Source organism: Centropristis striata, chromosome 8 (genome assembly GCF_030273125.1).
Source record: "Centropristis striata isolate RG_2023a ecotype Rhode Island chromosome 8, C.striata_1.0, whole genome shotgun sequence".
NCBI lineage: Eukaryota > Metazoa > Chordata > Actinopteri > Perciformes > Serranidae > Centropristis > Centropristis striata.
In genome coordinates this window covers 10,828,413-10,849,635 of record NC_081524.1, presented here as the reverse complement: position 1 = coordinate 10,849,635, position 21,223 = coordinate 10,828,413, and the positions used below count along the sequence as shown (strand labels likewise).

Genomic DNA, 21,223 nt, shown 5'->3' with positions numbered 1-21,223 from the left:
GGAGGGAGGAGAAGAGGGAAGGAGGAGAAAGAAGAGAAGACAAAAGATTCATAAAAGTAAAGCAGTTCTGGACGACAGCAAAAGTTGTGAGTATGAGCTAATTGCGCTTATTTTTCACCTGATTTTAGGTCATATTGTAGGAAATATGCATCTCGCATCCAAAGATATTTAGAGAAAGATATTTCCTGTTGATTAGCTGTGAAACGTAAGAGTGAACGCTCGACTGATTAACTGATTCACTTCAGAATTTTTACAGTATTGTAATGTGTGGTTGCATGCAGAGTTCATTGGGTCCAGGCAGTGAAACAGATCAACAGGGGCATGCACTGAGTTAAACCAGGACAAGGCAGAATTTTCAATTCAGTAATTGCAAATGTGTGACTCTGGGATTAACTTGAGACAAAACTGTCAATGCTCAGAGGGGCTTTGTGATGATCGTACAGTTGGAAAGCAGCAATATGTCCTATGAAAAGAAAGCTGGAAAAGAATGTGCGACTGTACCAGAGGAGGGGCGGAGGGGCGCTCAAATAGGGCACAAAAAAACACATTCTTTGGAGAGAACTCACGTCTTGGACTGCAAAGTTGCACTGACACATCACAAGAGGAATGATGCAGGGCGGGAGAGGGAAGGAGAAACAGCAAGAAAAAGAGTGAGGGAAAGGGGGAAAATACATTGTTTTAGAGGTAGAAAGTATTTTAAAGTATCATTTAAAGCTTTTTCTTTCAGTTGCTCCTCTGCTACTTTATGTGGTTGTTTACAAGCAGCCAAAAGTCCACGCAAATAAAGTGCAGGACAGATTATTCCACAGCTAAATGACATCATGAATTCCTCTATAACGATGACAACTTATCCAAAACATGGCACTGCTCTGTGTGATTTTAGCTGGAGCAAAACCTCAGGGAAAACATTACAGTGACCTGGGAGCATTTATATGCACGGAGATTAAAGGAAACATAAACAGCAACAAAAATGTCGAGTGAGGATATTGAACAGTTCCACTCTGTGAAATCATCCTGACTCTTTTCCTCTTTGGTTTCCTCCAGCTCGTAAAGCTCACCCTCTTACAAGTTGAAGGAATGGGCAGCCTTCCAGTGGTCCTGCTCCTCTGCAGTTTCCAGGGTAATGCTGCCAAACAGAACACACAAATCATCTTGTTTAATTACGGTTGAGTCGCTGTGTGTTTGTTTTTATGCTGCGAAACACTCCCCTCATGTGGTTTCTGTTCCACAGCGCTCACAGCTGTAGCCCAAGCCCAGCAGGCTGGTAATGCTCTTCTCCTCACAAGTCACACTTTCAGATCCGGACGGGTTATGTTGCATGACATCTGTCCGTCTGTGAGTCACTGCTGGGATGTTTTCCCCAACCTGATTGTGTTTTCTCTCCTTGTTTCTAGAGAGCACTCCGGCACCTGCAGTCTTGCCAGACAGTGAGTGACAGCTGATCGGAAAATGAACTGCCTCTCATGAAGCTATGTGAACTGCTGGCACAAAGTTTCCTGTGCCATCAATATGAAATGCTTGAAGGAAACTCCAAAATTGGATAAAACTTTCAGAAATACTCATAAAAATTATGCTTGCTTGGGGTGGTTTTTGTCTTTTCCAAAACTAGTTATTGCGCTAAACGGGGGATGGAAACGTTTTTTGCAAATAAGTTTTGACGTAGCGAACATTGAACAGCTGTTTCTGCTCTGCCAGTCAAGACGAGCTGACATAAAAGGACAATTCTAAGTTGCCCAATTGAATCCAATTCCTGAAGAGTTGTCTGATTAGCAACCACTTTTAGTTGTTTTTTCTCTATCGCGCAATCTCTACTTCTTCTGTTTACTAATGGATAGCCTACAGCAATACATTACGCCATCTTCTGACGAAAGTATGTTTATGCTTTGTTTATTCACTCTAAACGAGTTGATGGAAACCCCCCATAATTCTCATTTTCTTTCATGTTACATTTCAAAAATTTGCTTCAAAATTTGCTTCAGCTTAGAAACATGGCTTATAGTACCATCTCAATATGTCTTTTACTTTCTGTCTCTGCAGACTGTAGGGAGGAGATGTATCCTTGCACCAGGATGTACTCGGTTCACCGGCCCATCAAGAGATGTATTGGTGCTCTTTGTATCTACAGGTGGTCTGCAATTTTTTTACATAACACCAGTTCTAATTAGGCAATGAATGTCTTTGTGTCCCACTCATTCACTCATGAACACACATTAATTAAAGCTGCAACAATAAGCGATGGTGTTGACACCACAATGTGACAACATGAGAAGTAAAAAACTTGAATTCAAATTTTCATTTTCTTGACCAATCATCAAAGTTCAGAAAAAACAACCTAACATGCTTAGTTGTTGTTGTTTTTTACTTCTCATAAGGTCTATGCTAGAGTGACTTGATCACATTTGATAGACAGCAGCCCTGTCAGCTTAAGCAAACAGCCCTCAACAGTCAACAGATTTGGATTTAAATGTTGCTGAAACAGTGAGAGGAGCAGAAAAAAAACAGAGATACAGAAATCTCTCATGTGTAATAAACCAAAACTGTTTTGCAGAAAGACGTGTGTTCATGTCAAGACTCTTTTCCTCATAATAACAAGCTGATTCAACAAATAACTTGAGGGGCATTAATTCTAACCATTTTAGCATGATAAAAATGGACTTGAGGTATCCCACGTAAAAGTGTTCACTGCGTAGCTGAATAGTCCCTCAGTGTTTTAAGAATAGATGCACTGCATTAGAACATTTGTAAGCAGCTTTTTTTTGTTTAAAGGTGGTATACACAGACCGGCCACTTCATTAGGTACACCAGTTCAATGTAATACAATGCAATATATCAACTCTGCAATTGATTCTGCAATTGCAAACACTGTAGTTTTTAAGGTTTGTTGACACTGTCAGAAAGGTAATAAATCTACTTTATGTTTATTATTGAGGTCACAGTGGGTGGTGGTGGTGGTGGTGTACAGGGATGTATTATACTGACAGGTCGCTCTAATATTCTGGCACTACCATGTATGTTAAATGGGTGGCCAAAATATTATAAACTCTTAATATAACACATTCCAGTTCAAAACTATTGCAAATTACACCCTCTTAATGAAAATACACGTAGTTCATTTAATAACTCTCTGACAGCGCCAATCAAAGCTGGACATTATTTTTTATTGTAGAGGCAGAATTTATTGATGTATTACATCACATTAGGTTATAAAAGTGAATTTAATAAAGTGGTCAGTCAGTATTTATGATATTCTCCAACGCCTCAAACAAACATAGAGCTGCAGCGGCAGCTAGCAGTGCTAACTGCGCTAACGATCCTAACAATGCTAACAACGGCAAAGGCGCTGACAGAGATAAAAGTGTTAATGGGGATTATCCCACACTCACCAGGGCGACCTATGGTACAACCAGATGGTGGGTGTTTTGCTTCAAAGACATTGTTGTCCCGCCGAAAGAGCGCTACCGAAGAAGCAGCAATTAGCCAATTAGCTAACTGATTGGTTGGTTGTCCCAATTTGCCCCATAGCTCCTCAGCTCCTTTTGATGCGTTCCAGTCAAAGTCGGGGGTTGGAATTTCCTAGATGAAATTTTCAACTTGCTAATATAGACGGCATTTTATTTTACTACACTTTTGTACTTGTATACATATGCTGAAAAGGTTTTTCTGATATAATAGTATGTATTATTTTGTATAAAGTACAGACAAATATACTTTATGGTTGATGGTTTACCATTTATAAAGGTTTGAGTGGCGTTCCATTGTACTTTCTCTAGTAGGAGGTCGAAGGTTTTCGAGTTCTGAGTTGTCAGGAAGGCAGCATTAAACCATTCGAGATCAATGCCTGACCTCAACCATCTTTGCACATGCATAAAACAAATTGAGTTTCCTTTTCGGGTTGATATATAGCACCTTTAATGCTGTGAATGATCCATGTGGACCTCATTTTCAATTTGATTTAACAGTAACTACATCTATCAGGTAAATGTAGTGGAGTAAAAGTATAAAGTTGCATAAAACTGGCAATACAGTACCTAGGATTTCAAAATTGTACTTCGGTACTGCACTTGAGTAAATGTCCTAAGTTATTCCACCTCTGGTTACTGTAGTTGCAAGTTGTCACATCAGGTCAAACTGTATCACTACAGCTCTTTTATGTAGATGATGTTAATATTTTCTCTTATTTTTGCAGCCTTCCTCGTGTCTATGTCATCAACAATGAGATCTGCATGAGAACAGTGTGCCAACAGGATGAGTATCTGAAAGGTGAGACACTCTACAGGTAAAACAAGTGTGAAGTTGGAGATGCGGTTATGCATTTATTATTTACCTGTGCAATATTAAATGTATCTGTGTCTTTTGCACATTGCAGCTGAACTTTGCCGAGAGTTGTCCGGGTGGCCCAGGCGCGTTGAAAGGTCAACTTATAGGAAACGCTGCCGCAATCGCCGTAGCAACCCAAAAACCTGGGCAAACAAGGCCTGATGGGGCCCCTTGATGGCGATGTGACCACCTGTGAGGATGGAGCCTCTCTTAGAGACACAAACCAAGGACGTCGTCATAAAAACAGCCCATAACACCATAAATCCAACACTCATCGCCTGGGGGTCCCTTTCTCTTTACGCACAAGTGTGCTGAGTCATATCTATGTTTATGTATTAGTCTTTTGTGTGTGAATATTGAAGCTCATTTCATCTGTGTGTTTTTGGACACAGATCATGTCTTACGTGGTTTACGATCCATTTAAGGTACTGTAGTAATGGGCCTATAGCAGCACTGAGTCATTTCATTGTACAAAGAAAGACCCACTCTATGTACTCATCGACAGTTCAGTATTATGTGCACTATTGTATCCAAACAAATACACATATAACTACATTTGTTCATGAGTTATTTGTTTATTGATTTGTTCTTTTCACTCAAGACAAAAAACAACAAATGAAAGTAATGGTCACTGAGTGATATCTTTATGTTTTTCTTTGCATATACATTTCCATATACATATACAGCTTGAATAACAAGTAACATTTGGGAGAGATGCATATAATTTAAACAGTAAACAAACACAGACAAACATAGCTAGGGCTTTACACTCACACTGTGTGTTCCAATCAACATCCATGATCACACCACTTCTGTCACAACACACGTGCATCATGTGATATCAGTGCAACATAATCCATTTCTCTGTACGCGACAATATCACAAAAATAAAACACTGCAGCAAATACAGACAAGGTTGGTCCCGCATTGCATTCGCCTGCATCAGAATACCATTAACAACATCACATCTTAACATGGAATTGAAGTTCACAGTTAAAACTCTGTTTGTACAGTACAACATGCTGCGGTTGAGGTCTGCAACCTGAACACCTTCTCATGTGGAATTAAGGAGATGAAGCTCTCCCCAGACAGACGGGACGGTGCAGAAACACAGACCTATTCATTGAGGAAGAGAGAGGTCGTGACCTAAATGACTCACCAGTCGCAGCTTTAACAGCTGGGCTAAGTAGAGATGACATAACATTGACTAAATCATCTCCGTTCCCCCTTGAGGCAAAGATAAAAGCACTGGTTGCCTCTCTTTTCTTTTGCTAACACCCTTTTGCATCAAACATTCCTACTATCCCTGACTCTTTGTACTGCTATAGTTCAAACAATGCACACAGTGCCAAAGACCCATCCCCAGTGAAATACGTGTTCAACAGCTGCAGCTCCATTTGAAAATCTCCTCTCAAAATGATACTGCAGATCCACTAGAGCGCGCTAGATCGCACAACTAGTTTGAAAATCAGCATCTTTCAAGTAAAATCATTGTATGGTAAACTTCACCTTAACCTAAGTCTAAGATTTGAACAATCCCTGTGTTAAATGAAGACTTTATGCTAACTACATAGACAGACTAGACTGCCAGTCAGTGCATATAGTCAGTCCCACTGCTCGGGACTTTGAGATAAATTAAGCTACAGAACAAACAGGTGGCGACACCAATGACAATAATTACAAACTACCGACAATATATACATTTAAAATAAATATTCTCTGTACAGAAAATTCATTCATTATTATATTTCATTAGATTTCATCATAAGATGTTTCTGATTATGTCTCCCTTGCTCATATGTATACTCTACATTAGAAATAAACAAACAAAAAAAAACACATTAAGAGGAGGAGAAAAACGGCAAAAGCAGAATCCAAAATGTAAACTAGAGAGCTAGAGTGGATATACCGAAGGACAGAGGGAAGTGTGATGGCCTATAGTTCTAAACCTTTATAATTAAGACTGGACTGTGGGGACTGGGTGTCTCTGGCTAAAAGCCACAAGAGACTGAACTAAAATAAAACTAACTAGTACAGGGGGTTACCCTGCTTGGCAGGGAAAGATACGGGACCCCATAACAGGGGAAAAAACAAAAGCTGCAAAAAGTGCTGCATAAATTTACAGAGAGATAAAAGGGAGCAAAACACAATGTATCCCTCCTCACTTCGAGGAGTCAAAGTCTCCCCACAGGTCAGAGCTGGCTGTGGTGGTGGAGTTGGATGGAACCTCTGAGTTGGAGTTACTGGTGTCCAGGTCGAGCAAAAAACCTGGTGGTTAAAAAAACAAACATAAATGCACTGCTGAAAAAGTAACAAAGCAGATTTCTGATGTTGCGGTTTGTTTCTCATCAGTTCAGGATTTTAAGAAACTTTAGGCAGGATTTCAATAAATTAATTTATACACTAATAGCAACAAAAACTGTTCAGGTAATTTCAGCTACTATGAAGTCTGAAAAAGTAACGTTCATATAAAGATACAATACTTTCCCACTTGTTTTAGTCGATTCTAGCCATGCAGATGTATCAGTATTACATACTGAGGTTTTGAGGTATCGACTTCTGAAACTTCTGCCACCACAACTTCTGGAGATGAATGGGATTTGATTTGTGCTGCTGTAACCACTGAAAGGTTCTGTTTGAAACTCAAAATCACAAGTCTTTCCACAATGTCTCCCATTTACACTGGATAACCCATTAATAGTTTTCTTGCCTTTTTCTTTGGTCATCATCTGTACATATCCCATCGTGGAAAGACAAATTGTGTTTATTAAAGCTTTAAGCACAACAACCAAAATCCCATTCACCACTAGGAGTGCGTGGAAAACAATTCTAGTTTTGTGAGATAAATCGGTGTGAATCAGTGAAAAAACATCTATACTTCAGAGGGCCAGAGAGGGCGGGGGCAACAATATTTTTAAAGGAAAATTCCAGTATTTTACAACTGGAGTCTCTCTGTCATAGCTTTGGCTACTCGGTCTGCATAGCATTGCACTCACCACTTTCATTGTAAAGACTGTGGATACAAGTGCTCCACTGGAAACAGCTTGACAACAGTCCCCAGTGGGGCAAAGAAAAATCCCAGCTTTCATCAATGAAATAACTTTCCTCTGCTTTATGTTGACCATAAACATGAACTCTCATTCTGTATAACTTCTGAGGCCACATTCAATAGCATCGATAGAGAACAACCTGCAGGTTTAACATGGAAGTCAAGCAGCGATACAACAGATTATAGGGGTAATAATGTTCAATGTTTATTAAGACTTCCAAAAAAATCATTCGACTATTAAGTTAATAATGAGTTAAAGGGAAACTCCAATTTTTAAAACTATTTTCCAATGTTTTTGTGTGTAAGTGACTAATGGGGACAACCATTTTTAAACTGGTCCAGTATTGTGCAAAAGCACTGCAGACAGCCGCCGCAAAATGAGCTGCAATTTAATCCTTCAGTGCAAGTGTGCACTGTCAATATGTGTCCACTGATACTGTGCATCATGATGCATTTATTTACAGATTATGTGATACAAATCACCAGGCAGAGTGTATTTACCTGATTAGGCTTTACGTACTGTACTTTTAAAATGACCTACCAGTGTCACTTCCTCCTGCAGACGGCTGTGTGTTATGATTGGTAGATCTGGACGAAGGAGGCGGGGCTAACTTGCCCCCGGGGGGAGGTGGAAGAAGCCCAAATCCACCTGTACTCTGTGGGCGAGACCTGTCCTTCTTTTTTGATTGCTGGAAAAAGTACAAATACTGTGTTAGTTTATACAAGTTCACAGATTTATTGTCGAGACTGCAGATAAAAACATACCAAAGGACATAGTTAGAAATGTTAAAATAGTGGTGGTTCAAACATTAAACTCAAAGAAACTGTGCTGTTTCATTAATGTTTCAACCTTATAGCCATTACACTGAGTGAAAATAAGGTTACCCCAATATTGAGAGTTATGGTCTGTCCTTCTTTGAAGCCCAGGTCCAGTTTAGGGGTGGTGTCTGGAGCCTGTGCCTGCTTCTTAATTTCCTCATCCTGTTTCACCCACCTGGAGAAGATGAGCGGGGCAGAAGAGGCAACAGGATACAAAATAGTTGATTAAACTAGAATAAATACATTCATTACTTAAATAATTATGATTTGTGACACATACTTGAAGTGGTCCTGAAGTGCAACATTGAAGTCAAAGGCATCACCTCGATCTCCAAACCCAATGCCTATGAACGCACTTCGACCTGCAGGTGGAATAAACACAACAAACAAGGGTTAGGGTTTAGTAAGACATTTGCTAAGTAGTGCACACACAGAAAAGAACACACTAAACCTTCCCGCAATAATCTGCACAGCACAATTAAACAGTTTCATTTGTGTATCTCTGCTCTGAGGCATCCTATTCTAACATGTTTTAAATTATGAGCATATTTACAAAATATTTATAGCTTAGCAACAAACAGTTTACCCACCGTTGTCATCCTGGATGCGGAGCACAAAGTAACGGCTTGAGTCACTAACTGTTTCCACTGTGATGCCGGGGTACTCGACAACTGGTGCTTGGGCAAACAGCTCCCCTGTAGGTTAGAACAAAGAAATATGTTCTTGTTTATTTGGCAAATGGTCCAGTGGGAATTTGGATTGTGAAAAGACACAAAAAAAACACATATTTCACATTTCCTAAGCCAAAACTCAACTAGGAAACCTTCAGATTTAAAATAGGGCCAGAAATGAAATGTTTGGCTGATGCTCAGCCAAATGGATCTAACTTCTAGTATTCAAAGTGTATTAAATGGGGAAATATAAAGTATAATAAAGGACAACAAGCATGCCAATACTTTAAATGCAATGAAACACAGATAGAAATACATTATCAGCCTGTTTGCTTCAAAATAAACTGCATGCTTAGACGTGGGCTGGGTCACCTTGGAATAGATGAGTAACAGAGAGGGGGATGGCGAACGAACACAGTGAAATGATTTACAACAGCGACAGTGCCAGTAAACAACGGCACTGTTCTGTCTGCTTCATTCTCACCAGAGATTTTGTCTTCCAATTTCACATAGGCCACTTTGCCCCGGGCCGTGACACGCATACGTCCCGTCCAGTCGGGCGAATCCAGCTTCCAATCGGCAGCCCTGGGACACAAACAAACACAGGCAGTCAGGGGGATGTAGTGTGATGTAGGTGAAGTGGTGATTGAGACTGATGTTGACATGGAGGAGAAAAGGCAAGGAGATTTGAGTTCTGGGTGCACGTGTCTGTTGTTATGAGTCGTCCAACACTAGACACACTCTAGCTCTTTTGTGGCTATTTTTTATGTGAAAAGAACGTGACTAAGGCATCAGACCTAAGGCCCAAATGTTACATCATCACCCTTACTCACTGTACATATGGTCACTGGTTAACCAATCATCTGTCTCATGGGACTCAGGCCTATGCTACTGTTTGGTTGGTGTGATGTCCACACAGATGGGGTAAACAATTGAATGTCAACTGCCACAACAACACAACAGCCCTCCTGCATGGTCACTTAAAAGCAAACATGTCTGACAGGACAACACTGTGTGTCTTCCAGTCTGATTACCATGTTGAAGCCCCTTGTTATCAATCTTGTTAACTGTCCTTGAGCATTATTTCTTTACAGCTCCAGGGATGCTGCTGTGCTACCTTCTACAAAAAAGGTCAGACAAACAAAATGAGAAGCTCCGGAGCAAAATAAAGTGTAATTACCGCGCTAATTGGCCAATAAAATCACTTTAAAGCGGTCTAAGTATCCTCTGATGTGTCCTCAGTTTATCCTCTGATGTGTCCTCAGTTTATCCTCTGATGTGTCCTCAGTTTATCCTCTGATGTGCCACTGGACCACAGCATTTCGTCACCCTGTTAAAATAATCGCCTTACTCATTTTTTTCAAGTTTTGCAGGAAACACAAAAAACTTCACCAAAAGTGTAACATATGACATTTATTGATCATTTCACTCAAAAAAAGATGTAACAAAGGATGGCTATTGGCATATTAATAACACTGTGTGTAAATGATATAACTTAAGAGAAATAAATGCCTTTGTGACTTCAGCAAGATATGGTAACACTTTATTTTGAAGGTGTCTAAATAAGAGTCAAACAAGCCTGTCAGAAACATGACATGACAAGTATCATGAGCATTAATGTAACTTCAAAGTGTCATTAATGTTCATGACACATCCCATGTCATGTTTATGACACACTCGTGTCACTCTTATGTAGACACCTTATAGTAAAGTGTCAACAATAAAACACTGATAAACTAAACTGATAACTAAACAATCTCCCTCTAGCTCTTCTTTGCTGGGTTCTTATCTGATGCCTATGAATGTGGCAAATTATCAAAGAAGTGATGATCTTAAAGGGGTAAAATCACATGATCTGATCAACTGAGGATGTAGGCGATTTTACCAGAGGTGGACGGCGTCATGAGGAGATGATTTAGGCAAAAAAAACAATTTTGAAAAAAAATGACTTAGGCGATTATTTTATCAGTGTGACGATATAAACACACGGAGAGGGCTGTAGCTAGCTCATCCATCACAGCCTCCTTTCAGAGGGCTGACGCAGAGGAACCGATAGTAACGTATTTTCTGTGATGACCTTGTAAATAGACGCAAAAACAACCGGCACAAACCCCGCCGTTACGTTACTTGAGCCTGCGTGATTAGGGATGAGCTCTGGTCGGCCAGGCAACGGCTCCTAACGGCTGCAGCTCGCGGATGCTGGGACAGAAAGCCCTCTGTCAGGCCGCTACACCCCCACCCACCTCACCTGATAGCCCGGTTGGATGCTCTCGGTGGGATACGGTAAACGTTGACTTCAGGCTTGACACAGAGCACCGACTCGTACTCGGACTGACCCTCGGTCGCCATCTTGACTTTTACTCAGTCGGTGCACGCCGCCGGCGGTGGTGGTGGTGGTGACGATGTCCGTGCGGCGTTAACGGCTACGTGACCGTAATACACGGTGTATGTGCGCACGAACTGGTGACCCAGCCTCACTGCTACTGATACAGTGATGCTCTTAAAGGGATATTCCTCCGATTTTTACACACAAAGGTCAGTTTTCTCATCCTGGGCCGTGGATCATTACAAAGATAATCACTCAAGTGACTTAACATCAGTAGTAATGGCCTGGGCCCTGAGACTGTACAGTAAAAACACTGAAATATGGAGTTTTAAAGAGGTGAGTGCTTACCAGACAGGTAGGGTAACAAAATGTGCTGCCTTTTATTAGGATTAGGATATTTTTTATTTGAAAAATTTTAAGCAACTTTAGGCAGGACTTCAATACATTTATTCAGTGGTGGAAGAAGTATTCAGACCCCTTTTTTTATGTAACAGTACTAATACCACATTGTGAAATTACTCCACTACAAGTAAAAGTCCTGCATTCAAAATTACTTGTAAAGTACTTGTTATGCAGAATGGCTCGACTTATGTATTTATCTAATTAATATACTTTCATGAGGTTTAATTAAAAAAAAAAAAAAGTCTAATTACTTTAAATTGATCATGCTTTTTTATGTTAAATCATAATTTGAAAAGTTACTAAAACTGGCAGCTAAATGCAGTGGAGTTAAAAGTACAATATATATGCCTTAAAATGTAGTGAAGTAGAAGTATAAAGTTACATAAAATGGGAATACTCAAGTAAAGTACAAGTACCTCAAAATTGTTCTTAAGTACAGTACTTGAGTAAATGTACTTAGTTACATTCCACCACTGCATTTATTTATACACTAATGCAGATGAGCCTATTGCTTTCCTTTTCCTTTAACAATTAGATGATTTTATTTATTCATTTATTTTTAAAGAATCATTTTTATTTGAATGGTATGTGCTTTACCAGTGAGCAACTGGGATGCTCAAGAGAATTTTAGTTTTTATGTTATATTTTGTGGTTATGGCTGATATTTATCACCAAAGAAAAAAATAGAAAAGAATTGTCAGAAGAACAACAAAAAAGGAAAAAGGGACCGTGATAGAAGCCAGGCAAATGTAGGTGACGGATGGAGAGAACTGCAGAATTTGAAAGGATTCCTTGTGATTGCTTTAAAACTAAAATTATACTCACAGTTAGCTGGATACATCACCAGTTAGCTGAGTAGTTAATGCATACATCAAGATAACATCAACAACACAAAACATCTGTCTCATTGTTTATTTGTATTTCACATCACCGTATTGCTATAAAAGCAAGAAGCAAGCAGCAGCTACCTAATGTTAAGCCTTGGCACAACTTGTAAGCTTTTTTTTCTCAGTTTTTGTCATTCTCAGTTTAGCAGTTGTAGTAATGGACCAGCACCAACATTACATTTTCTCTACAGACTAAAAAAGACCTAATGGTAACAGCAGAGGTCACATGTAGTTTTCACAGTCCAAGAAGCTTGAAGGCATCTCTTAAATCGTCTGTTTCACAAGGCTGAGAGAAAAGGAGAGAAAACACATAACTTTTGGAATTTTTCATCATTTCATCATTATAATTGATCTGACTTGCTCCTGTTAAGTGAAGGAAAACATGCAGTGTGGTGAGTCTTCTACCTGGAGGATCCGGTTGAGTTTTCGTGCAAGGCGAACCGAGTTTCGGTGCATCTCCTCCCAGGCCTTGAAGTTGCTCTGCTTACGATCCACAAAGGTCTGCCAGCAATAGAAGAAGTCTGAGGAGAGGAAAATATTGTTGCTGACAACCAGAAATCAACCAAGGAAAACAATGGCCTTTTTGGCTCTAAAGGTGTGTCTCTACCCATATACACCAATGTATACCTTTACCTTTGTAACTCATGACTGTGATCTGCACGCCAGCTTTTTTCAGCATTCTTAGGCCGTCTCTTTCAGGACTGTTTTCCATGTCACAGAAGTAGAGGCGAGAGACGAAGATCCTGAGGCGAAGGTTGGGCGTCTGGCTCAGGAACTGAGACAGTCTGATGGAGCAGTTGACGCAGGGAGACCAGGAGCAGAACCAGGTGATGGAGTAGCTGAGCCTCTTCTCTCCAGCACCTCCGCACCCCCACAAACCAGGGCACAAGGCTCCAATGTAGCGCAGGAACAGCAGCTATGGAGAACAGGATTTAATAACGGGAATAAAATACTATACTATACTTTTAATAATAATTTCCTGTCTCTCCCCTCTTTACCCACATTACTTACCTCTACATGGCAGCCGTTGCGATTGCGGAGGTGTCCAAAGTCAAAGGATAAGGAGTCCGGCCCCACTCGTCTCTTCACTACAAAGCAGAGGTAAGTCTCATGCCGGCCCCGTGCCCAGCGCATGTTCTTGTAATGGTAGATGAACTTTTTTCGGGGCAAAAGCACACTAAGACACACGGAGAAAAGGCGCCATTTTTATTAGCCAGTGACAAGTGGGCACAGTCAACCAAGGAGCCCATACAAGACAGAGAATACACCAGAGCCCACCTCATGTATGTCCTTTGATTGATGTTCATACCACTACATGCAACAACTTATTTGACCAATTTAACATGCTAAAATATATTTCCTCCAATGTGCAATATCTGTAAAATTCAAAGAACTTTCAGGAAAATAAACAAACAAACACAAAAAATATATTTTAATAATACATGCCAAATAGCAGAAATGTGGAATGTGTATAGAATGTATGTATATGTCTTATTTTTTGTATTCTTATTCTGTCTTCTATATCTATGTGTCTGTATCTTGAGCTGCTGTGACAACTAAATTTCCCCACAGCGGGATAGATAAAGTCATATCTTATCTTGTCTTATCTTATCTTTGGAATCATATGGTGTCACACTTCTATGGTGTTGGTTATGTGAAAGAACAACACAAGACAAATGTAACAAAAATATTTTCAGATTTATATTTTAAGAGTTATTGATTTGTCAGATTCAAACACAATCTGTGAACTAGTATAGATTTAGAAATTAAAATATATTGTTAGAAATATGAAGCAGAAAAGAAAGAAATATGAATCATGATAATTTAAATTGATGCAAATTTTCAGGGACCCCTGTTGTTCCCTAGACCCCAGTGTGAGAACTACTGGTATAAAAGAGTAGATCCACTCATATAAACCCTTTTTCAACAACATTTAATCAGTAATAATACCATTCTTAAAAGACTTGCTGTTCTGTAAACCATCATCTTTGACATATAATGACAGATAATCTCTGTAGAAGTCAGTAAGAAAGTCTGAGACAAATTCCGTTAAGACACTCATTTAAATCACCCCTTTAACGTTTTATTAGTCGGATGACTCACACAAGAATTCAAGTTTGAGCTGTAATAAGTTAGTATAATTAACTCATGTAAAACCTGTGGTTAACCAAATGTGAGTGATGGACAGTCACAAGACGACTAACATTCACTGCTTTTTCTCATCACTCTCAGTTTCACAACTTTTAGAGAAACTAGGACAAACTATTCATAACTCACTAATACTGAAACCTCGACCGATAATTGCCGAAGATAGTACAGTGCCATAGTAATTGAATTTCACTGAATTTAAAGTATTTATATTGATATAATCAATTGAAAAAAAAAAAGAACTTTAAAAAAAGTATGCATGTGCAAGTTGTATAAATATGCATGACATAAATGACCTATTTACATCATATAAATAGAATGTATCCATTTTGCTCACCTGTCTAGCTTTGCAATCATTTCGAAAGGCGCGCTTTGCTTTGTCACTCGGCGGGTGTGGGCAATGAATGGAGGTAAATGACAAAGAGTGAAAGTGTATTTGTGTGTGTGTGTGTGTGTGTGTGTGTGTGTTTGTGTGTGTGTGTGTGTTGAGGGGGTGTGTGTGTTGAGGGGTTAAAGGAAGGGAACTGAGAACATATAGCTCTTATCATAAACATCCTGCATACAACAGAGGTAGCTTCTGGTTGGACAGAGAGATTTTTCAAAGTATTTTCAGGGGGCGTGATACAAAAAGAGACGGGTGGTTTGTATTGTCCTGCTGCGAAACAATTAAAGCTATAAATAAATTACTTATTTTCCTAATTGTTTTTAAGGGCATCATGGTTTTTTAATGTGTTTTGAACATTTTAACATTACTTCACATGCTGATTGAAGTGAAACCATTCTTTTGTTACAAGGCAATAAAGGAAATTTTATGGGAGAGGCAGATTACACAACACAGATTTTACTAAATAATCTGAGTGACCACACATGAGAGGAGGAGTGTTTGACGTGATTTGTAACCTTTGGAGTTTTTCACAGACGTCAGTAAACAGAGCCAACTGGCTGGAACTTTCCAAACACTTGAGACTCATCCAGCCTCTCCACTTGAGTTTTCCCAGATCATTAAGGAAAAACGTCCAGATACCTTCTCACCTTGATCCACAGTGGGATCACCACCACCAACTCCTGCTATTCAGCCTTTCCACCTAGCTTGTCCCCCCCCCCACCTCCTCTGGGCCTCAAGATTTGGTGGAGCCATAGGCGTTCCCAGACCTCGAAGGTCCTGACACCTACTTCGTCCTCTGATCTGGGTTTTCCCAGACTGTGTCAGCCTGGGAGCAGAACTGTAATCGACCTCCCTCACCCTACGTGTGTGCTGGAGCGGCCGGCCAGCTGACCGACCACAGTGTGTGGATAAATCTCACTCATAAGCCTTTGAACCATCAGATGCTGTCATCCATCCTTGCCAAATCAGGATGTGTATTATTTTGCTCTCGTCTTTTCTTTGCTCTGTCTGTTTTAGCTCTGGCCCAGTCTGCTCACTCAGTGCCACTGCATGCAGGCATCCTGCTTTCCCATGACTCCCCTCACCCTCTCATGCACTCTGTGGTTTGGGGAATTCACCGTTTCCCAGGGTGGCTGTTTTTGGAGCTCATCTGTGTGTGTATGTGCGCATGTGTGTTGGTGTGTGTGAGCCATCTGTATGAGCATGTCATTAACACAGTCTATATGTTATACATCATCTGGAACAAATTTATCTAATTTATCCTATGATTGTGTGGTGCCCCAAACTTGCGAGTGATTCATGTGTATGTGTGTCTGCATGCTCTGAGCGACCTCACATCATATTGCATTACTCTGACGGTGCACTAAGCCTAATGTCTCTGCACATTTGATCTTGTGCATGTGTCTTTTCTTGACTTCAAGAGGCTGATCAAATGCCAAGCTATATGTAACCACTTCCCACCCAGCTCTCTGGGTTTGACCACAGTTGACCAAGGTCATCTCACAGTCACACATGAACGCTCACGTGCACTACCACCCCTCTGATGTGTGTGTGTTTGTGGTGGAGTAGTACAGTATGGCCAGACACGGCTGTGCATTTAACCCATAGTCAGGGGCAGAAACCGGGTGTAGGAAATGCCAAGTCATACTTTCCAAAACCCACGCGCCCACACCCTGCACACGCGCACACAAACACTCGCACACAGCCATACCGTGCAGACACACATGACCACAGTCACAAACAGACTTTCTTTCCAGTGTGTGAACTCACATCTGTTTCCTGACAACAATAATAGCTACAGATCAGGGCGGGTAGAGGCCCAGCTAACAGGTGTCTGCTCTTTGACAGTCATGAAGGAACAACCTGATGATGACCAATAAGTAGCACAAGTAAAAAAATACAGCTTTCACAAGGTAGAAATGACCCGACCACACACTTACTCATGCATGTAACAACACTGTTATGTTACTGGGTGTCTCAGCTTTTTCATCAAAGTTAATTAAAGGACAGTGATTTTCCACTACAGCCTAGCATGATTGAGTTTGCAGAAAAGTACAGGCCTATATTTGTCCTCGCATCAGGTGAGATATGCCTCCCTCCCACACACATTAACACTGTTCAAACATCCTGTGGTGTTTATCTGTGGCACATTGATGCTATACTGACAGCGCCTGAGGTTAGCAGGAGGTAGATGCGCAATGCGAGCGTGAGGGCCGGAGGTTAGCCTCAGAATGGGGCTGTGTGCATTTCCCCTACTTAGTCACATAAACTGCCAGTCACCTGCAGACCACACACACTCTTGAGACAGGATAACTATGCATATACTTTATTTAATGTGCTGTTTAAATCTGCAATGCAAATTAGTTTTGGAACACTAATGTCAAAATAGATTATGATTAAAGCTTTTTAACATTTTTAGGACTGCATAAATTAAACTATGTTTGCAATTAATATTTAATATAATTTTAAATGCACTGATGTTACCACAGCACCAAGTGAAGCCTTACTTTTTGTGTGTGTGTAATAACTAGGTAATAACTCTAGGAAGGAATAAAACAATAATGAGTCAAGTTTGAAACGGTCATTGATTTAGTTCCCAATAATCAGATGTTTCAGAACAAAAGTATATTTAGCAACCAGCACATACTACCATTATCAGCATTAATGAATCCAGTATTTGCAGAACTGTCATAGTAAAATAAATAAAAGAAAAGCAAAATAAAAGAAGAATGCTGAGTAAAAGGAATGCAGCTGTTTTTGCAGACTCATGTACCCACATACTGTACGTGACTTTGAGCCACTGCAGCGACTGAGCGCAGAAAGATAAAAGCACAAAAATTCTGCAGATTCACAGAAACCACACATACTTCCTATACAGTAAGCTCGCATCCTCCTACACATCTGTACAGTTTCACACGTGAAAACACACTCATCACTTACTGTGTGGAAGTTTTTGAGAAAAGAAACACACAGACATGTCTTTAGGAAACACACTTTATGCATAAATATTTTTATTTTATTACAAATGATGAGAAAAAAGCATGACTGTGCCTTGATTGTTATTATTCAATTATAAAATAACAAACAACCACTTTGTTTTGTGAGCATGAAGAGATGGTACCTTATATGGTGAAAAGCTAAAAGTACTTAAAGAAAACAGCAACACATAGAGAAAATAAATACAGGCATTAATAACACAAGTGTTCAATAAATTATAAACTTAAATATCCAAACATGTTGCAGCAGTGACACTTGCACCTTCAGCAGAGATACATAGTTTGCATTTATGTTATGGCTTCTTTACCTTTAGCCATTCCAAAGCAACTTTGTTCTCTCTATGAGTCCGTCACAGCTCACTCAAAGGTCTTTGTAAAACACTTTAGTGAGAGGGTATCCCAGAAAGCCTCTCTCTGGAGTCTCCAGCTTCATCTCCTCCTCATCATCTTCTTCTTCATCAGTCCCCTCCCCTACCAGCCGATAGCCCAGCTTCTTGAAGAAGGCCTCCCCCAGCTTGGAGGGGAAAGGGACGTGTGCGTACACTCTGTGTGCGCCACCCTCCCTCTCTCTCTGCTCCAGACTCTGGACCAGCAGCCGGCCCAGACCCTCCCTGCGGTACCAGCAGCCCGTCACTAGCCTGCAGATCCTCCTGATGCCCGGGCGCTTCTCGGTTTCCCTGAAGATGCAGCCGAGGATGTCACCGTCGCTCTCCGCCACCCAGACGTGCCCTGCTTCCTGCTCCCTCTCTGGGCTGACATTCTCTGTTGACACATCTTTGTCTTTGGGTGTGATTCTGCGCCTTGGCTGGATAAAAGACATACAATTATTTGGCTGCACCATTTCGATTTTAAGATTCTTTTACTGGTTTATAAATCTCTTAATGGTCTTAGTCCAGCCTATTTATCTAATTTACTTTTATCCTATGAAACCTCAAGGACCCTCAGGTCTTCTGGGAGCGGCCTTTTTATAGTAGCGAAAGTTAAAACTAAAACCTGTGGTGAGGTGTCGTTTTCTCACTGTGGTTCACGTTTGTGGAACAGCCTCCCTGAAGACCTGAAGGCATTAGAGACTGTTCATATTTTTAAGAGCAAACTTAAGACTTATCTTTTTAATTTGGCTTTTACTTGAACCATTTTTAAAATATGTTTCTGCTCATGCATCTTAACGTTACAACATCTTCTCTTCTATTTATTTGCTATTATTTATTAGTGTATTTATATATATATATATATTTCATCATGCTTTACTTTTTAATTATTTATTTATTTTCATCTTTTTTTATCTAGCTTTATTACTTTTCATTATTATTATTATCTTTTGTTTTTATTTTATCTTACTTTATTTTGATTTATTTTATCTAATTCATTTCTAACCTGCCTCCTTGTGTTTTGTTTATAATGGGATGGGTGGGTGGGTTAGATGGAGGGTCAGGGGTGGAGGGTTGGGGTTGGGCTGTGGGTGTTGGGGTGGAGCGTTGGGGATGGGCGGAGGGTGCTTGCTTGTTTCAATGTTTTATGATTATTTTTATTTTTAATTTTTATGTGAAGCTCTTTGTGTTACATTTCTCTTGTATGAAAAGTGCTGTACAAATAAAAAAAAAGTCGGATTGATCCGAACATTTGGTCACTTGAATTAAGTGAAAATTACTTAAAAAAACAGCAGACTAACCTTTTTATTCAGCGGCGTCTTGCCACTGATCCTGCAGTATGGATTGTGCAAGGTGTCATCCTGCGTCCCTCTGTAGCTGCTGCCCACATAGTCCCAGTAGGGGAGGCTGCTGCCCAGAACCCCTGTGGACCGCGGCATGGTGATCTTGAGAAAAATAATTAGCAAGAAGACCGGAATAGCAAGGGCCAGGATGAAGGAATGAACAAGGCAGCGGAGGATTGAGGAGAAAACAGCAAGGATGAAAAGGCAGAGCGGACGAGTGAGGATGTGGAGGATGAGACGGTTTTCTGTGCCTTCACAGCCCTCCTAGTGACATGCAAGAAAAAAAGAATAGCACAAGCCTCATAAGAACTAAATTATCTCAGTGACTAAAGCATCTAATGTGAAACTTATATCGTACAGACCTTGATGAGGGCTTTGACCAGCTCTATGTCGTCCTCTTTCATCCTCCTCATCACCACCTGATCCAGGTCCAGTCTCACCATGTTTAGGCTTTATTCTCCTACAGCAGGACTGCTGCAACACAGTTGCCTCACACATCCACAGAGTATGCACAGGAAGCCTACAAACACACATTTAAAGAGAACATGGACAGAAATAGAATGCCATTTATATCAGTAATATATGTGCTTGTTAATAAATATGCCTGTAACAAAACAAGACAGAAAATAGACAGAAATAAATGTAGAAAATTTAATAAAATAGAAATAAGTCATAATAGTTCAATAAATCAAAAAAAAAAAGTATATTTTCCAGCTCTTCTTTTTTCTATCTGTAAACAAGTGACAGTAGAATGCAGTTTTGGGGTGTTTAATGCTACATAACGCAGATAATTGTAGACCCCATTGTGTTATATACTATGACAGACAGGTTTTAGTTTAAAAATGGGTGAATACATATACAGTGTTCTAATTATGCAATGCAATGACTTCACCTACAGTGAGCCAGTAGTTGCAGTGTAACCTCACTCCCACGCTGGCTCCAAACAAAGACAGATTGGGATTATGGAGGATTTCTTACATGCATTCATCATCACTCTGTTGTTGTTTGATGCACGCGATTCTAGCTTTCGTCTGCACGTTTAACGGTGATCGGCGAAAGGTAAAGGCGAAAAGACCTTGTGCAGATCCTTATATGGTCATTACGAAGAGCTGACAAATATATTAGACCCCCTGCTCCAGCTTTATACCCCGCTTCCGCTTACCTTCTCCGCCACACTGATCAAATCAAGCTGAAGATAACAAAAACACTCTGCATGTATCCTCCAGTTTGTTGTGAAGCCCGTGCAGGATTAGCACGTTACATTGAATGACCAATACAGTCGTTCCTTGCGCAAAAGAAGGGATTCTCGACACAAACGTACTCTGATTTCTGTCCCGTTGCACGTTAACAGCGTGTCGATCTACGCCATTTGTGTCCGCAAGATCCGCACTGCGTAAACGCTACGTGAATAGCACAACACGACGTAACTGCGTAAACAGCGCTCCAACTGCAATCACGTCAATGTTTATTTTTATTAAAGTATAAACCAAAACTGCAAGAAAGCAAAAGAAG

At 40.2% G+C, this 21,223-nt stretch overlaps 4 protein-coding genes across 4 annotated transcripts; 1 reads left to right on the top strand and 3 right to left on the bottom strand.

Annotated features, from left to right (window-relative positions):
• Positions 1-4,875, top strand: mfap5 (microfibril associated protein 5). Its single transcript, XM_059339374.1, has 7 exons — positions 1-86; positions 1,045-1,120; positions 1,232-1,264; positions 1,395-1,427; positions 2,038-2,125; positions 4,187-4,260; positions 4,367-4,875. The coding sequence occupies exons 2-7, from the start codon at positions 1,078-1,080 to the stop codon at positions 4,477-4,479; spliced, it is 384 nt and encodes a 127-aa protein (XP_059195357.1). The 5' UTR covers positions 1-86; positions 1,045-1,077; the 3' UTR covers positions 4,480-4,875.
• On the bottom strand, positions 4,873-11,322 carry LOC131976362 (adaptin ear-binding coat-associated protein 1-like). The gene is made up of 7 exons (XM_059339372.1): positions 11,105-11,322; positions 9,341-9,441; positions 8,776-8,880; positions 8,466-8,547; positions 8,252-8,360; positions 7,908-8,055; positions 4,873-6,585 (listed from the first exon to the last, which is right to left on the bottom strand). Exons 1-7 carry the CDS (start codon positions 11,203-11,205, stop codon positions 6,479-6,481), a joined length of 753 nt encoding a protein of 250 aa, XP_059195355.1. The 5' UTR covers positions 11,206-11,322; the 3' UTR covers positions 4,873-6,478.
• A 1,273-nt stretch (positions 11,323-12,595) lies between these two features.
• aicda (activation-induced cytidine deaminase) lies at positions 12,596-14,976 on the bottom strand. Its single transcript, XM_059339373.1, has 5 exons — positions 14,957-14,976; positions 13,483-13,648; positions 13,105-13,387; positions 12,877-12,992; positions 12,596-12,757 (listed from the first exon to the last, which is right to left on the bottom strand). Exons 1-5 carry the CDS (start codon positions 14,974-14,976, stop codon positions 12,707-12,709), a joined length of 636 nt encoding a protein of 211 aa, XP_059195356.1. The 3' UTR covers positions 12,596-12,706.
• A 3,008-nt stretch (positions 14,977-17,984) lies between these two features.
• nat14 (N-acetyltransferase 14 (GCN5-related, putative)) lies at positions 17,985-21,073 on the bottom strand. Its single transcript, XM_059339371.1, has 4 exons — positions 20,874-21,073; positions 20,074-20,231; positions 19,670-19,975; positions 17,985-18,805 (listed from the first exon to the last, which is right to left on the bottom strand). Exons 2-4 carry the CDS (start codon positions 20,152-20,154, stop codon positions 18,362-18,364), a joined length of 831 nt encoding a protein of 276 aa, XP_059195354.1. The 5' UTR covers positions 20,155-20,231; positions 20,874-21,073; the 3' UTR covers positions 17,985-18,361.
• Between the last annotated feature and the right edge of the window lie 150 nt (positions 21,074-21,223).

Excerpts from the sequence above, each read along its gene's own strand:
- nat14 (XM_059339371.1), bottom strand. The coding sequence starts at position 20,154 with ATGGTGAGACTGGACCTGGATCAGGTGGTGATGAGGAGGATGAAAGAG. Across the intron at positions 19,976-20,073 it reads TGGTCAAAGCCCTCATCAAG|GAGGGCTGTGAAGGCACAGA; the intron begins GTCTGTACGATA and ends GCATGTCACTAG. Across the intron at positions 18,806-19,669 it reads AGACGCCGCTGAATAAAAAG|CCAAGGCGCAGAATCACACC; the intron begins GTTAGTCTGCTG and ends TCTTTTATCCAG.
- aicda (XM_059339373.1), bottom strand. The coding sequence starts at position 14,976 with ATGATTGCAAAGCTAGACAG. Across the intron at positions 13,649-14,956 it reads ATGATTGCAAAGCTAGACAG|TGTGCTTTTGCCCCGAAAAA; the intron begins GTGAGCAAAATG and ends CGTGTGTCTTAG. Across the intron at positions 12,758-12,876 it reads AACTCAACCGGATCCTCCAG|CCTTGTGAAACAGACGATTT; the intron begins GTAGAAGACTCA and ends CTTTTCTCTCAG.
- LOC131976362 (XM_059339372.1), bottom strand. The coding sequence starts at position 11,205 with ATGGCGACCGAGGGTCAGTCCGAGTACGAGTCGGTGCTCTGTGTCAAG. Across the intron at positions 9,442-11,104 it reads GCATCCAACCGGGCTATCAG|GGCTGCCGATTGGAAGCTGG; the intron begins GTGAGGTGGGTG and ends TTTGTGTCCCAG. Across the intron at positions 8,361-8,465 it reads GCACTTCAGGACCACTTCAA|GTGGGTGAAACAGGATGAGG; the intron begins GTATGTGTCACA and ends CATCTTCTCCAG.
- mfap5 (XM_059339374.1), top strand. The coding sequence starts at position 1,078 with ATGGGCAGCCTTCCAGTGGTCCTGCTCCTCTGCAGTTTCCAGG. Across the intron at positions 1,121-1,231 it reads GCTCCTCTGCAGTTTCCAGG|CGCTCACAGCTGTAGCCCAA; the intron begins GTAATGCTGCCA and ends TCTGTTCCACAG. Across the intron at positions 1,428-2,037 it reads ACCTGCAGTCTTGCCAGACA|ACTGTAGGGAGGAGATGTAT; the intron begins GTGAGTGACAGC and ends CTGTCTCTGCAG.